Below are 17,187 nucleotides of genomic sequence, written 5' to 3' on the forward strand. Positions count from 1 at the left end.
GCGCTTGTTTAAGAAAATTATTTATTTTGAAAAATTTAATTAAAAATGTTCAAACAAACGGTTTGTTAAATATATATATATATGTTTGGAAATATTTATTTTTCCCTATAAACTTATATTAAGTCAAAAAACGAAGAAAACTACATGCTTGGTGCTAAACCATACAACACTCACCCAGGAAAGAACCAGCCATTAGACAAGTAGTTTTAAAAAATGGGCATTAGTGCATACAGGATTTGCAGAAGTCACAAATGAAATTGTCAGAAAACATTAAAAGTAATTTTCCAATCCAAGTAATTAATTTTAAATTGTCTTGGCCACTCACTCAGTGTGTTGTTATTATTTTTAGATTTGTTGCTTTACGCGCTTATTTGTGTTTGCTAGTTATACATATAGCACATTACGTAAATTTTCACAAATTTACTCCAATAAGCATACTGGTATTTTTGCATTTTAAATTCATGGATATTTTATATCTGGCGGTCTAAGTTTAAAACCCAGTTCAAAGAACCAGATTTTTTGTTACCCCGTATCGGGTTAGTTACTGTTAGTCTCTTACTGATTTACAGGTTCCATATGGTCTGAATAAAGAATATGCTTAAAACATTTCTGAAGTAGTATGTATAATATACCTATATAATGTACTTTTAGAATTGAATTTAATGCTGATGCTGCACTATCCCCACTAGCCCTCTGTTAGTATTCTTGTATTCGATGTTAAAATCACAATTCAATACATTTAACCTAATTAGGTGAAGCAGAAAAACATATTTTATGTTGTGGAATAAAAGAAGCCGATGAAAAACCATCCTTACTTAAAATAAAATGGAAAAAAGATTGTTACCACCAATATTATACGATCACCTGTGCCATTTTATTGAGCACGTTGGTGGTCTCATATAGATTCTTTTTTGTCGAACAGTTGTTCTTGTTGTTTTTTGGACGACTTTTGACTTTTTCTCCGCGCTTACCTCAGTTTTTAATTCTAGCATTTATTCTTTAATCTCTTGATTGAATTCAAATCATAATATATATTTAAAATTGTTAGACTAAATTTTCAAAATTGAAACCGCGTAGCTAGCGATTATAATTAACGGTTACTTTACTGTTTGATCAAATGCGCCAAATTCAAAATGCACCTTAAACTTTAATTAAATGATTGTACTCTATAAAGTGTTTTGAACTAAGCATAGGTTTATAAATCATATTGCATAAGAATAGCGAGTAGTTAACGATTACATTACTGTTTGTTTAAGGCGCTAACTCGTACTTAAAATGTACTCTACCATTGATTAATGGACGGTATTCTTCAATACAATAATTTTACCTAAGCAGCCTTATAAACCATAGTGTATAAAATCGTCTTGTAACGCTTGCGAGTCAAGTAAACTGCCATGCATCGGGAAGTCGCTGGTAATCGGTAACTTTTGCTTTGTTTACGTTAGTATGCAAATATAAACAAAAATCAGTCTCATATATCTCTTATTAAAGAAAACAAATCCAAAATAATTGTTACGGCAGGCGAGAATCGAACTTGGGACATGACGTTAGTAAAGCGCGCGCTATAACCGGTAGATCTAGTAATCAGCACTGTCGAGACAGGGGTTATGTTGTCTGGGAATTTGGAGGGCACGTGTTGGTGAGATAAGGAATCCTCTCATCTATTCAAACTATTGCATTAAAAGTTTATTATCAAGCTCAGTCGAACCAATGTATATAACTACATGTATGGAATCTCCCGCATTACGTCATCAATCGCAGCTTTTTCGTTCACGCTATCACGCTTGACTGTACAAACAGGACTGCGGGGAAATCTGAATCTTTGTTTACTAAACAACAGACACATTTTAGTAGTCGGTGGATTTTACAGTGGATTCTGTGGATATATATATTCATTTAAAGTTAATTAGAGCTCCGACAGGTAACCCGATTTTATTTTTCATGATTGGAATGCATAATGTAAGCAATTGGATTCTGTGGATATATATATTCATTTAAAGTTAATTAGAGCTTCGACAGGTAACCCGATTTTATTTTTCATGATTGGAATGCATAATGTAAGCAATTAGTGGTACAAAAGACAGATAATGTTTATATTGTGCATAATTTCCTTTTTTTGTAATTGGTAGATTACCATACTGTGGATAGGCATGTAGTTGATTGATTGGCAGATTTTGGTGTAAGTTTATTATGTTTTTTTGTAGTTTCAATGTTAATATTGTTTAGGTGATGGGTTCAAATGTTTTAAGGCAGTATTGTCACCAGAAGAAGCATCTGACATTAAAGACTGTTTTTTACAGGGTAAGCATGAAAACATTAGGGATATATGAAAAGTACTAAAATCTACCAAATAAAACCTCTAGGAGAAAGAGATGGAATGGTTGATGAATTTCACAAGTTGTTTTGGGACGAGCAAGTTAAACTATAGATCGTGAGAAAAAAGGATACAGATTTCATCCAAAGATAATTTAGTAATAATGTTTGCAAATCTTTAATTATTATAGTTTGTTTGGTTTATAACAAGTTATTAATTCTGGAACAAAAAATAATTTGTCTTAAATTACTTTTATTAATAGATTTGCTTTGCTGTTATTTTCAAAGAGTCGTGCAGCCTATTCTCATTTGCAAGAGTCAAATATACTGATACTGCCGTCCCAGCGAACACTCAGAAAGTACAAGTAAGCCAATTGCATTTCTGAAGTATTGGTTTTTTCAACTGTTGTTAGGAATAAATTTCGGACAGAATCTGGTTTTGATATTAATTTACTGCAATCCCTTCGAAAATCTGGTTCGATTTGCGATCATGATCATCAAGTTTCTTTAGTGTTTGATGAAATGAGCATTCGTGGTATGTAAATTTCTTCCAATTAGAACTTTAATATGTTTAATTAAATGTTATTTATTTAGTTTTGACATTGTATCGTCTGTAGGGTGTAACGGTCACGCCTTTTATCCAAAACATTATTTCTTTCTTTTTTATCAATAAGCGTGTTTTAACAACTGTTGTTTTTACCGTTACTACCCGTCTTTTCGCTTTTGTCAACTCTCTTGTTCTTCGTTATCGTGACCGAAAGGACAAAATAAATTTCATTCATTTATTCATTTTACAGAAGAACTTGTTTTTCAACGACACACAAATCAGTTTATTGGGTTTGTGGACAGTTATGTGCCAAATCACCAGCTTGCAAACAATGTTCTTGGAATATACGTTAAAGGTAAGAAAATTGGATAAATTTACAAACCAATCTGTTATAGCTGTATGGAGCATTAAATAATCAATTTGTTTTCAGCTAGTGCAGGGTTATATATAAACAGTTATGTTTTCGTAGGGATAACTAATCCGGAAATTTCACATTTAATCTGCCATTTTGGAACCCATCGACTGGATTCTGCTAAACTCTCTGCCATTTTACTTCAAGCAATTGATTTGGTGCATGTCTTATCAAATCTTTGGTGTCATGTGTTAATTGGTAAGTAGCCAATGAATCGCCTACATTATACATCCGTTAATTTTCAACTAATGAACCTTTTTAGGGGATGGTTGTCATGTAAAACCGAGCAACATTTGGAATCATTGGCCAATGTAAAACTGGTGAAGATTTGAAATGTAGTTCAGCCCATCCGATGGAAAACTTTGTACTTTACCCTTTCGTGGATGATGCGGACATATTTAAGCTCGACATTTAGGGAAAAGAAACACGGCGGGAAATTTCCATACAAAACATTTAAACTTTATTTTAATTTTTAACAAATAAATCAGTGAATAACGAAAATCAGTTAGCAACGAAACTGGAGTATTTTTAACGCCAGGAATAATACTTGGAGTTTCATTTAACCTTTGTCACATCAAAGCGCTTCACATTGCTGTGTATAAACAAGAGCTTTTCAGCATTCCGTGGTAACAGTCTGTTACGTTTACCTCGTAAACCGTGCCTGCCTCGCTGAACATTCTTTCGCTATACACTGATGATGCAGGGGCACAAAGATATTTTTTGCAACTAAAAGAAGAAGAGGAAATGTTGCTGCATTACTTTGCCACCAAGTGTGAGAATCGTCTGTTCTTTGTATAACAGGTAAGGTTAGGTACGATCCAAGTTCGAAAGTGATTTTAGTGAGCTGGGTTTGTGTCGGGCTCTGAGGTAAACATTCGGCACCTTCGCCCTCAAGGACAATTTCAGTGAAACACGACCCCTACTAAGTAATTAAGTTTTGTTATAACGAAAACGACTGATTGTAAAAATTGAATACAATGGGTTTTGTGATTAGACACAGTAGCCTTAAAATACTGAGCTGGGTTTGTGTCGGGCTCTGAGGTAAACATTCGGCACCTTCGCCCTCAAGGACAATTTCCGACCCCTACTAAGTAATTAAGTTTTGTTATAACGAAAACGACTGGTTGTAAAAATTGAATACAATGGGTTTTGTGATTAGACACAGTAGCCTTAAAATACTGAAATTAAAGTTGTAAAAATTGAATACAAATGGGTTTTGTGATTAGACACAGTAGCCTTAAAATACTGAAATTAAAGTGCAATGCCAATAATATACTAAACAAAAACACATTTTAGAAAACTATTCATTATGAGCGATCCAAGTCACTTGCTCAAAACTGTTCGAAACAACTTGCTGTCATTGCTCAAAACTGTTCGAAACAACTTGCTGTCAAGTAAACCTACATCAAGAACCACAAGATTGCTATGGAATCAGGATTATATGACATGGGATGTTGTAAAAGACATGTACTACAAGTATTGTTGTGGATCACCCGAAAAGTTGGCGAAGTTGTATAAAATTGGTAGACAACATATTTATATCCAAGCACATTTGACAAGATGAAGGTGTATCTCTAGCCACACAAGTGTTATCACGTTCATATGCCAACACGTTCATATGCCAACGTATTATAATCATATTGTTATGTCTCAGTTTTTTTATTGATGGACAAGTTCTTCGACATTTGCAACAGCTCTTTAAACAAGAGCAATCCAAATATGGCTCCCTTTACAGATAAATTTGACACTCGACTCTTATGGTTGCAAAATGATTTTATTGCATATTTTGATAACTGGGAATGTAATATTCAGAATAGACATAAAAGTAATGAAGAAAGTTTTACTTTGCAAGAAAAACGAAAGATGATCCTTTCCCATGAAACACTAAGTGGGCTTAAACTTACTGCAAAGGCCATGGTTGCTGTTGTTGGTAATCTTCTAGATGCAGGGGCAGAATATGTCATTTTAAAAAGGGTAATCCTTTAGCTGGTGGCCACCTGAAATTTTGGTTTCAAAATGTTCTATAGCCCTCACTGATACCTGCTGTCTAATTTTTTTTTCAAAAAAGTCGGGCGTTCGTGTCGAAAATTAACTTTAAAAATGCGCAAAAACATGCTGTGTCACCATAATTCGTCTGATTTGCGTAAGGTTAACGATTTATTACGTCACAATCGCGGTCTGTTACGTCACAATAGTGGTATATTACATACGTTATAAGACGGTATAGCCTTGTTTTTCCCCACTGTTTTAACGTAGGAATCAAACGTAACAATACGCATTCTATGACGTAATGATCCAACCTTGGTTTTATTCATAACGGCTGATGTGGAAAATACGGTGACGCAGCACGATTTCGCGCACTTTCAAAGTTAATTTTCGACACGAACGCCCGAGTTTTTTCAAAAAAAAATTATACAATGAGTATCAGTGAGACCTAAGGAACATTTTGAAACCAAAATTTCAGGTGGCCACCAGCTAAAGGATTACCTTTAAAAAGATTGTCACAGGACGTTCTTGAGTTTTTTTTTGGAAAAATTAGATGCCAAGGGAACAATCGCAATCCAAATTTAAGAGCTTTTGGAGAAAGGGCACATACAGCAAATGTTGTAAAAACCATTAAAAAATCTAATTTTATGAATGTGAAAAACGATTAAATAATTAAAATCTGTATTATATATACCTATGCTTTTGATTATAAATTCAAATTCATCTCGAAACTGATAGCACAAGGTTTCGCAGTGCTTGTACAAATTTTAAAAAGTTTTTTTTCAAAAAGAGAAAAGTTAGCCTTTTGCCTCGACTATGTCGATCTGTCCTGCTATCCTACCCAATACATCATTTCTCAAGGTTTTTTTTTGATGAAGCAGGACAGAGGCCCTTTCTTGAGATCAATATTAGGATTATAGGACAAAAAAGTGTGACACCACTAACAAGCAGTTTTAATTTCAAAAGAAAAGTTAATTTAGAACTAACAGTATAACCAAACATAGGTCCAGCTAAAATCTCACACCTGTGGCCATTTGTGTTACTTAAACACAACTAATTAACCTAGCTAGTGACTATTTCTGTCTGCTTTATACATATAATACATGAAAGCTGAATAATAAATATAACATTCATACTGCGCTAAATGATAAAACAACGAGGAAAAAAACAGCCAATATGATAATTCGTCAAATAACTTATCAAAAACTGTCTACAGTTTGTACAAGCGCTGAAAACCTTCCGCCTCCAGTTTCCAGACCCCATGTTATAAAGCATACTGTTATTTATTTGTTACAATTTAAGTTATCACGGAATGTGCGTTGCCCTTTTCCACCTTGCTGACGCTTTTGTTGTTGTTTTGCTGCATACAATTGTGTTACCTTCTTAGCATAAGCATGGCACCGTATTCTACAATATTTCTCAAATGCAATTTTCATAAGAGGCACACAGCCCCCCCAACATCACACTCAACCATCTCCAATTCATTCTTGATTTTAACTTCGCTAATTGTTGCATTAGTAACGCTTTTATTAATGAGGTACCACGCTCAGTTCATGCTTTAAATTTGTTTCGATGCTTTTAATAAAAAACTTCCCAACATCATTTAACAAAACCATATACTTTCAAACTCTTCCTCCAATGTAGTATGCAACTTCCAATTCAGTCTCGTTTAGATCGATTGGGTTGAGTTCAACCATATCGGTGCTGGTGGGTTGCATATCTGCAATTCTAACATCAATAAGAATGTTAAGTAAAGTAATAAGAAGGCTTCTTTCTTCCCAAATGCTTGAATTGGGCAACAACTTCATGAACTTTTTGGTAAAACTGGAGTTTGTTTTTTCCTCATTATAGGCGGCTAATATGTCTGTTTTTCTACCCTCTTGACAAATATCTTCAAAATCAGAACCATACATTGCCTTTGCTTTTTTCTCAGCTAGTTGAATGTGGCTGTTTAATTGTAACAAATTCATTATCTTTACTTTCCTATTTATTGTAACTTTTCTGGTAAAGTCTGTACACTTCCAGCGTCGTCCTGTTCGAGCATGTTTATATCTTCCTCAATGATAACCATAACCTCTTCTATTTCGGGATCTTCAAATAAAGTTGCCATGATTTTCGTCTTATACGCAGGTATGAGGCTTATGTGACAAAGTGGCGGCAACCAAGATTTTGTGTGCAGTCATGCATAACGACGTGGACGAATCCCAAGCCGTTATCGCTGTAAAAATGTGACGTCATCTATTACTTTCATTACATGTAGTTATATATACATTGGTCGAACGTGGGTTGCATATCTGCAATTCTAACATCAATAAGAATGTTAAGTAAAGTAATAAGAAGGCTTCTTTCTTCCCAAATGCTTGAATTGGGCAACAACTTCATGAACTTTTTGGTAAAACTGGAGTTTGTTTTTTCCTCATTATAGGCGGCTAATATGTCTGTTTTTCTACCCTCTTGACAAATATCTTCAAAATCAGAACCATACATTGCCTTTGCTTTTTTCTCAGCTAGTTGAATGTGGCTGTTTAATTGTAACAAATTCATTATCTTTACTTTCCTATTTATTGTAACTTTTCTGGTAAAGTCTGTACACTTCCAGCGTCGTCCTGTTCGAGCATGTTTATATCTTCCTCAATGATAACCATAACCTCTTCTATTTCGGGATCTTCAAATAAAGTTGCCATGATTTTCGTCTTATACGCCAGGTATGAGGCTTATGTGACAAAGTGGCGGCAACCAAGATTTTGTGTGCAGTCATGCATAACGACGTGGACGAATCCCAAGCCGTTATCGCTGTAAAAATGTGACGTCATCTATTACTTTCATTACATGTAGTTATATATACATTGGTCGAACGTTGTAGTAAGGGTAATTAATACTATACTAATTAGTTTAATTAACGTGCTCACGCATTAGATCTTTTTTCTTCTGCGTTAAAAGAAACTAAAAATTTAAACTTGGAGTTAAGGAAAAGAAGGCCCACATAATGCATATCAGTGATTTCAAATTTTTGTTTTAAACAGATTCGTCCTCGATTTTTTAAATATTTCATAATACCTGTATCATTTGGTGCAGTTATAAGGTTTCTTTCCAAAGTACTAAGTTTAATTAACGTGCTCACGCATTAGATCTTTTTTCTTCTGCGTTAAAAGAAACTAAAAATTTAAACTTGGAGTTAAGGAAAAGAAGGCCCACATAATGCATATCAGTGATTTCAAATTTTTGTTTTAAACAGATTCGTCCTCGATTTTTTAAATATTTCATAATACCTGTATCATTTGGTGCAGTTATAAGGTTTCTTTCCAAAGTACTAAAACATAAGAAGGCTGACTGAATGGTGGGATACTTATCAGCTTCCAGGGTTAGAGATATATCTAAAAATGACTTTAAAAAATGTACCAGTGTCTCCACAACAAGCCAATTAATTTTATCCAATCTTTCTTGAAGGCCACCAATGCTCAGTAGAGATATGATGTCTGATTTATTTTTTAACACAGATTCCAGCATGGTGTATGTCGAATTCCATCTAGTTTCATTGCTTTGCTTGATACATGTGTTTAATTTCAGATTTAATCCAGACTTCTTAGTTATGCCGCCAGCTTTTTAACTGCTACAACTGTGGTTCTTATCATTACTTCAAATGTTTCATTGGGTGACGAATCTAAAATACTGTGTTTAATTTCAGATTTAATCCAGACTTCTTATAGTATGCCGCCAGCTTTTTAACTGCTACAACTCTGGTTCTTATTATTACTTCAAATGTTTCATTGGGTGACGAATCTAAAATACTGCTGACATGTGTTTAATTTCAGATTTAATCCAGACTTCTTAGTTATGCCGCCAGCTTTTTAACTGCTACAACTGTGGTTCTTATCATTACTTCAAATGTTTCATTGGGTGACGAATCTAAAATACTGTGTTTAATTTCAGATTTAATCCAGACTTCTTATAGTATGCCGCCAGCTTTTTAACTGCTACAACTCTGGTTCTTATTATTACTTCAAATGTATCATTGGGTGACGAATCTAAAAGACTGCTGGAGGATTGTAGTTGCAGTGTATGTCGCAATACTGTTGCTAGCATGTGGCAACTACAGGGTATTCTGTGGAAAGACATAAGAGCATTTTTTATATTTGCTCCATTATCTGTTACAAAATATATGTGGCTTGCAAATTCCTGTACAGAAAATCCCAACATTGTGCAGATTGATTCAATAGCCTTTCTTATGTTTTCACCACTTTTTTGCCATCAGTGAATTCAGAAACTGTCAACACTTGCGACTTTAAACTTCTGTTTAGCATAAAATGTACTGTTAAGGACAAAACATGACGACACTTAATGTCTGTCCACATATCAGGCAGTAGTGACTGATATAATTCCAAACTCCTTGATTGCTTCTTTTATTTGCTCTACCAATATTTCTTTAATTGTTTTGGCTTTTGCATCAGCATGGCGCTTTAAAGTGTTCCTGGAAGGGAATAGGTTTTTACAGCTAAATATACCATGTTTTGCTGTAAGTTCTATGCAAGAAGTAATGAGACTTTGCAATGCATTTCCTTCTATTGCACTAAAAGGGTGCATGTCAACCGATATAAATTTTAAAGCGGCTTCATCAATCTTTTGTTTGAAAACAGCAGGTACTTTATTTAAAGTAGTAGCAAAATATGTCATTTTTAGTTGATGAATATTCGACCTTGCTGCAGTTTTTCCAGCGAATTGCTTTGTCTGTTGAACCATTCTATTCACTTCGGTTGCAAAGATGTGGCACCTCAAACGCAGATACCTCTTAACAATGTTTATGGAGTGGTTGTGGCAAAGCGGTAAATTATACTTTAATGTGTCAACAGACTGGAGTATTTCCTTGGGATTGTTTCAATTTCTTGCATCAAATGTAACATAGTTTCGGAAGGGTGGCAAAGGTAATTAGTTGATGGGTAAGCCACTGAGGTTGCCATTTCCATCGTAAGACTTTAAACTAGTTAAAAGAGATGCAGTGTTATAATCATCATCTTTCAATAAAATGGTCTTACAATCACTGCAGTCAATTTTTTCTAGCTCTTTGTAAACTGCCCAACCCACAACATAATAAATCTTTCAATAAAATGGTCTTACAATCACTGCAGTCAATTTTTTCTAGCTCTTTGTAAACTGCCCACAATCACTGCAGTCAATTTTTTCTAGCTCTTTGTAAACTGCCCAACCCACAACATAATAAAACCCATTTGACTCGCAGAAATCCAATGCCGTTGAAGCAGCTGCAGCAAGTACTGAAATGGGTGCATCTGGTTCAATTTGGTGGTCGGCTGGTCAATCCGGTGTGGTTTCATTTGACTTAATAAAATCCAGTAAGTGGGGAGTGTCGTCGTCGCAGTAGTTAGTTGAGGATGGAACCATCATATATTGGGCAATGCAAATTAATCGAAGTGATTGTCGTAACAGCACTGGTTAAGGATGTGGATTGCCCTTACCTCTAATTTGTAAAAACAAATTATCTAGGGCATCTTGTGTGCACCTTCCTGGCATAAAAAATTGTAACTCTGACTTGGTTAGGTCATTGTGCAGTGACAAGATGCTGGAAGTGGAAAGTTTAATGCCGGTGAAAATAGGTTTCCACATACCAGATCTAATGTGCTGAATTGTAACCAACACCTAAAGAAAAGTTTAAAAAGTAATACAAAAAAACACATAAAAGTGTTATAATAATTTCTTAGTATATATATTTATTATAAACAATGCACTCTATATTCCAAGTTTCTAACCTCTTTAAGGAAATCCACTTTTTTAGTTAATCCCCTAAATAAAGCACTCTGCGAAACTCTGCTATTCATTATGTCAAACCAGTTGTTAAAATATTCGCAAAAGAAAGCTGTACTAAGAGCTTCTTTCGGAAATAATCCTCCATATACAGCTGTGCGAATGGCAGAAGCTGTACTAGACTTAACACCTAAAATATATATGTTTATTGTCATAATTTTTTAATGAACTTTTTGAAAATTGTTCAGGCTTTTTACCTGTGTAGCAAGTTTGACATTCATGGTTTGATGTGCATTGTACTTAACTTAGGAGCAAGTTTCAGTTCCTTTCCCTCTTGCATAGAAACAAACTGCTCAACCCAATATTTTGAAATCTAAGGTATTCGAAGTAAGCCAAATGCATGTTAACTAGTTTTATTGGTAAACCTACTTTTGTAGTTGGTAATTCATACTTTTGTATTAGCACATCAGGGAGTGTTATACCTTTCTTTAAAAACGCACTTCGCAAGTTCTTTATGAGATGTGGAACATCCGCAAGAAAAATCAGCCGTTCATTTGGAAAAAAGGGTGTGGCACTTCGTTAACCAGTTCCATTCTGTTCATCAAATGATTTTTATATAAAAGGTATGTGAACAACATTTAATTAATTAGATTATACATGACTGACCTGTTTGATCTAATTCCAGCAACTTTCTACATTGTTTGATTGGAGCCTGCCATATCAGTTACGATATAGCTTTTACGTGAAACTTCCGCTTGCCCAATTCACAAACTATGCTTTGTACAATAGGCCACAATTGCAGTCCTTGCACCAAATTTCCCGTTTAAAGGATACCAAGGATATTTTAGGAAATTGCCAAAATCAGATAATATATATATATTTAGTCATGTAGCATTAATTTTGCGACAATCCGCGCTGTCTGAATAAAAATATCAAAATTCAAGTTTTTTTTGGATTTTTATTTCTATGTCTGTGACGTCATCTAGTTGCAAAACTGCTGTCTGCTGCATGCAAACACGCTAAGTCGTGTTTTTAGAGTTATAAGAATTGAATGTCAGTCTGTTGCTTGAGGTAGATAGGTAGATAAGGCGTTTTAGGTAATAACAGGTTAACTATTTTATCAACATTACTTTAGTATTAATGATTCACTTAATGACGTCATCTAGTTGCAAAACTGCTGCATGCAAACACGCGATTCACTTAATGACGTCATCTAGTTGCAAAACTGCTGCATGCAAACACGCTAAGTCGTGTTTTTAGAGTTATAAGAATTGAATGTCAGTCTGTTGCTTGAGGTAGATGGTAGATAAGGCGTTTTAGGTAATAACAGGTTAACTATTTTATCAACATTACAATGATTCACTTAATAAACGATTAAACTTGTCTTATCGGCACACTAGACCAGCACCAGCCAACAAGCTATTCGAATATTATATTGTTCGGTGAATTTTGGGTCTTTTCCACAGTTGTGAAATAATATAAGCCATGCCCCATTGTGTAGCAGTTGACTGTACCAATCAGTACAAAGGTAAAAAGAATACAGATGTCAGCTATTACAGCTTTCCTAAAAATAAAAAGATAAGGAAGGCTTGGGAGTGCAGTGACCATTTTCCTAATAATGCCTAATATTTATTTTAGATTTATCCCCTTCAAAAAGTTTGAACTTTTGAAAAAGTAAGTAATATTTGGTTGTTCTAATTTTTCATTTAAATTTTATACTGAAGAATATTTTACAAACTGATACAACATATATTAGGATGGGGTAAGATGATTTTTTTCAGAAATAAATATTGCTTTTTTATGAGAACAGTTGAGATATACATCTTGCTAGTTTTATGAGAACAGTTGAGATATACATCTTGCTAGTTTTATGAGAACAGTTGAGATATACATCTTACCCCACCCTAGCGTATCAAGCTTGGCGGGTTCACACGAGAGCTAATGGGCGGCGATTTTTAGAGCACAGCTGCAGTTTTGTGTTTTGTGTGTTTGTAATTCTCTTTGAAAGTGACAAAATTTCGAACAGAAATAATTTCCTTTGGAAACATTATTTTATACAATGTTTGTTAAAGGAGCATACAAAAAAAAAGAAAATTTGTATATGGATAGATGCTCAAATGTGATCTAAAGGTCACACCACGTTTCACAAACGATCTTTAAAAAAATTACGTCAAATAGAAGCGCTGGAGTAATGCATGGAAGTTCCCATAAGAGAGCGTGACTGAAATTTAATCATTTCGAGTTTCTTAAGTCCAAAAAAAATTCAAGTGACTTTTTTAGTTTCTAAACATAAATGACTATTTTTACTATGGAAAATCTCATGCCTTTTCACACGGCCTTTTTGTGGTACCTTTAAATCACATTTCAGTGTTTCTACCTTAATAGAAAATATTTTTTATAATTGTGTGTAAATTCTTCGCCGGCCAACAACTGCTCTCTGCCAGTGCTTTTATTGCTCATAGTGTGAAACTCACCTTCAGTACTCACACTGATAAATGTTTTGCGGAAAGAAAATAAGAGGTTCACCTTCAGTACTCACACTGATAAAAGTTTTGCAGAAAGAAAATAAGAGGTAAGTTTTCTCAATTTTGCATTCTGTCATACTCTTAATAAAAATGTTAACTTTTTTCCAGATGGGTACCATACCACCAAGTAAGTTATATGTGAATGCCAATATCTAATTTAGTTGATAACTTACTTTTCTTATTTCCAGTTCATGAAAGCTAGACAAGATGCGGGGTAAGTTTAAAATCAATTGTATACATGTCATTCTTTATTCTGCATTACTAAGATTTACATTTGAACAACACCGAAAAAAAAGAGAAGAAAAAAGAAGAGAAGTGGCGGAGAGAGGAGAAGTGGTGGAGAGAAGAGTGGTGGGGAGAGGAGAAGTTGTGGGAGGAAGAAGAAGATCAATTTAAAACTATTTAAAACAATATTTATTTTTCCATTCCTTCTTTCATTTATTTAATAAAAAAAAAAAATTGTTTTGGTTTTTTATGTAAATATTTGGAAAATTTTAAAGCGGTTGCTGAAGTGTCAAATCTGAGTAAAAAATCACATACAGTGTTTACAAAGACGGACTACTTCTAAAAACGCGAACAAGCATATTTAAATAGTGAAACCTCTTTAAACTATTTTGTATTTTATTTTTACATTCCCCATACACATGCCAAGAATGGTGGCCGCATCAAGTCTTGTACCTAATATCATCTTACTGCAATGCAAGCATTCAACCCATTATAACTATGGCTGGAGATGAAGAAGAATAAATTAAATATCAGCGGTTCCACCACGCACCCATGAGGTCGCTTTATATGCGTGATTGTTAGGTTTTGAAAGGAGAACCTTCGCAATGCCATGGTGTGAAAACAATGAAAATGTTAACCAACCTGGGCAATGCCATATTGTACCAGTATATAATATATTACACATTGGCCAAGCATACACGAAACAGTGTAAGTTGCTCTGTAGGAGCATTTGCTTAATTTAAAGCATTGGCCAAGCATACACGAAACACTGTAAGTTGATCTGTAAGAGCATTTGCTTGAATAATAAGCATTGGCCAAGCATACACGAAACAGTGTAAGTTGCTCTGTAGGAGCATTTGCTTGAATAATAAGCATTGGCCAAGCATACACGAAACAGTGTAAGTTGCTCTGTAAGAGCATTTGCTTGAATAATAAGCATTGGCCAAGCATACATGAAACAGTGTAAGTTGCTCTGTAGGAGCATTTGCTTGAATAATAAGCATTGGCCAAGCATACACGAAACAGTGTAAGTTGCTCTGTAAGAGCATTTGCTTGAATAATAAGCATTGGCCAAGCATACACGAAACAGTGTAAGTTGCTCTGTAGGAGCATTTGCTTAATTTAAAGCATTGGCCAAGCATACACGAAACAGTGTAAGTTGCTCTGTAAGAGCATTTACTTAATTTAAAGCATTGGCCAAGCATACACGAAACAGTGTAAGTTGCTCTGTAAGAGCATTTACTTAATTTAAAGCATTGGCCAAGCATACACGAAACAGTGTAAGTTGCTCTGTAGGAGCATTTGCTTAGTTTAAAGCATTAAAATAAAATGGTGCTTTAGTTTTGTAGATTTTACTTTAATTGACCTTGGTGGAGGCCAACAAATGTTTCTGGCCTAGAGATCCATGTTGTTACTTATGGGAACATGCAAAAGTTTTATTTGATTTTGCCTTGTTGATGTTTAATCCAACGCAGTTAATGTGAAACCACTGAGGACACTTAGTGCATTGGACCCAATCAGTAATATTTTCATCCTGGTTTCTACATGATCCACAAACGTTAATATCCAGAGATGACTCATGAGCAATTGTGCTCAATATATGCTCCCGGGATTCTCTTGGTCCAACATCTGGCTGTAGCAATGGTTTGCCTTCTGCTAGCCAACTCGCGTACATGCAGATAATTGCACCACAGCTCATGAAGTCATTCTGAAATGTCCGGCTTGTTAACATTGTGTCAATCGTTGTAATTTTAAAACCAAATTTACTGTGCAACACGTTGTTTAAAAACAATTTAGTTGTTTCAAGTTGCTTTGGCAAGTTTAGTGAATGCTTTCTGGGGTTCAAGTAAAGCAACTGCTTTTTCTTGATGTCGACAACCAGCAATACCCAATGAAAGCACTTTACAATCTGATGTAAAAGTGTTACATTAACTTTGGTCACTAAAAATACATACAGTCATATTTCGAATGTTCAAGTCTTAACTAGATTAATTTCTCCCCCAGCAATACTGATAATTTTAAAAAACCAATAAAAATAAAATTTAGTAATATATATACCTTGAAAACTACTTTCAACAGCATTTATTTCAGCTTCACATTTGTCAGTCATGAAAAACTTTGGGTTCCAGCCAGGTGTCCAAGACTTTAGAATTACAAGAGCTTCCTGAATGTCTGATTGACATTCGTTTTGGAGCACAAAACATGCAACAACTTGATAGTTGACATTGGTCTTTACACAAAGAAAGAACAGTGGCAGTGCATACTTTGATGTCTTATAGGTTGCATCCAGGAGGCAGATATCCTGACCATAACGTAGTAGGAGTCTACTTTGCCAAGCTGTCTGGTATACAAACAGTAATGTTTGTTTGGCATCCACTGCAGTGATATCATCCCCATCAATGTCTTCAATTAATTGTTTGGAACGAATACTGGCAATATAGGGTCTGAAGAGAATGTTATCTTCAGGTAACTTGTGGCACCACTCATCTACCAGTAATTGCACATTTGCTTGGTCAATTTTCGACATTTTTCGTTTTGTGTATGCATTATAATAGTGATTGGTAATGTCTTTTTTTGTCGGAAAAAATCTTCTGTTACTTAATGCTGGAGGCAATGTATTCTTGAAAAGTTCATGAACAACAAATATTCTTTGACGTTGTATTTCCATAATGGAGCAAACACGGTCATCGATTAGTTCTCCGACTTTGTCAATCACTCTGCTATCCACTCGTTGTTGGATGCCTGCAGCCTGCATTTTAGGTTAAGAAAGATAATCATCAAACCTAATTATTCGAGTTACAATTTAGGCATAAACGAGTCGTATTTAACCCTTAGGAGTTGCGTAATGCAAATATGCATTCTGCTGACCCAGCATATTTTCAAGCCTAATGTTATAAAAATGACACAGTATTAATATGGATTGGCGTTCGACGTATGTGTCCTTGGACAATTACACTTAATGAACATATTGGTTATTTGTAAATTTGAAATTTTGGAAACATAACTTTACGTTTCAACCCTTCTTTTTTAGCGCGGCAAATACAAAAAAGTAAGCTACTTTATCTCTCCAACAGGATGTCCACTGTGATCATGGATAGAGGGAAACAGTACAATAAAACAACTAACACTATGTTTTACAGATGAAAAACCGACTGTCTTCAAATGTTGTGATGTTTTCTGTTTTTCCCCTGTTTTAACCTTTAAAACAAACATAAAATATGCAAAACATCTTTGATTATACATATATATACAAGTAATGTACAAGTTTACAAATATACCATTTTTTTTTCTTCTCAACAAAATAAATTTGGTCAGGGTTTCCGTTTCAACATTTTGAATAGCTGTTGTAGTTTCTTGCAAAGTGTTAAACTTAAAGATTTGACCAGCTTTGTTTTTATCTGCAGTTGTTTCCACCACAGTTTGTT

General features: G+C 34.6%; 1 protein-coding gene across 1 annotated transcript; it reads right to left on the bottom strand.

Moving 5' to 3' along the window:
• Positions 1-14,790: 14,790 nt before the first annotated feature.
• On the bottom strand, positions 14,791-16,944 carry LOC149733342 (uncharacterized). The gene has a single exon (XM_089880387.1). The coding sequence runs from the start codon at positions 16,515-16,517 to the stop codon at positions 15,735-15,737; it is 783 nt and encodes a 260-aa protein (XP_089736513.1). The 5' UTR covers positions 16,518-16,944; the 3' UTR covers positions 14,791-15,734.
• Positions 16,945-17,187: the final 243 nt, after the last annotated feature.

The sequence above is a fragment of the Ciona robusta genome, chromosome 7 (assembly GCF_009617815.1).
Source record: "Ciona robusta chromosome 7, ASM961781v2".
NCBI classification, from domain to species: domain Eukaryota; kingdom Metazoa; phylum Chordata; class Ascidiacea; order Phlebobranchia; family Cionidae; genus Ciona; species Ciona robusta.

What these genes read in the sequence shown, in the direction of transcription:
- LOC149733342 (XM_089880387.1), bottom strand. Translation starts at nt 16,517, where the DNA reads ATGCAGGCTGCAGGCATCCAACAACGAGTGGATAGCAGAGTGATTGAC.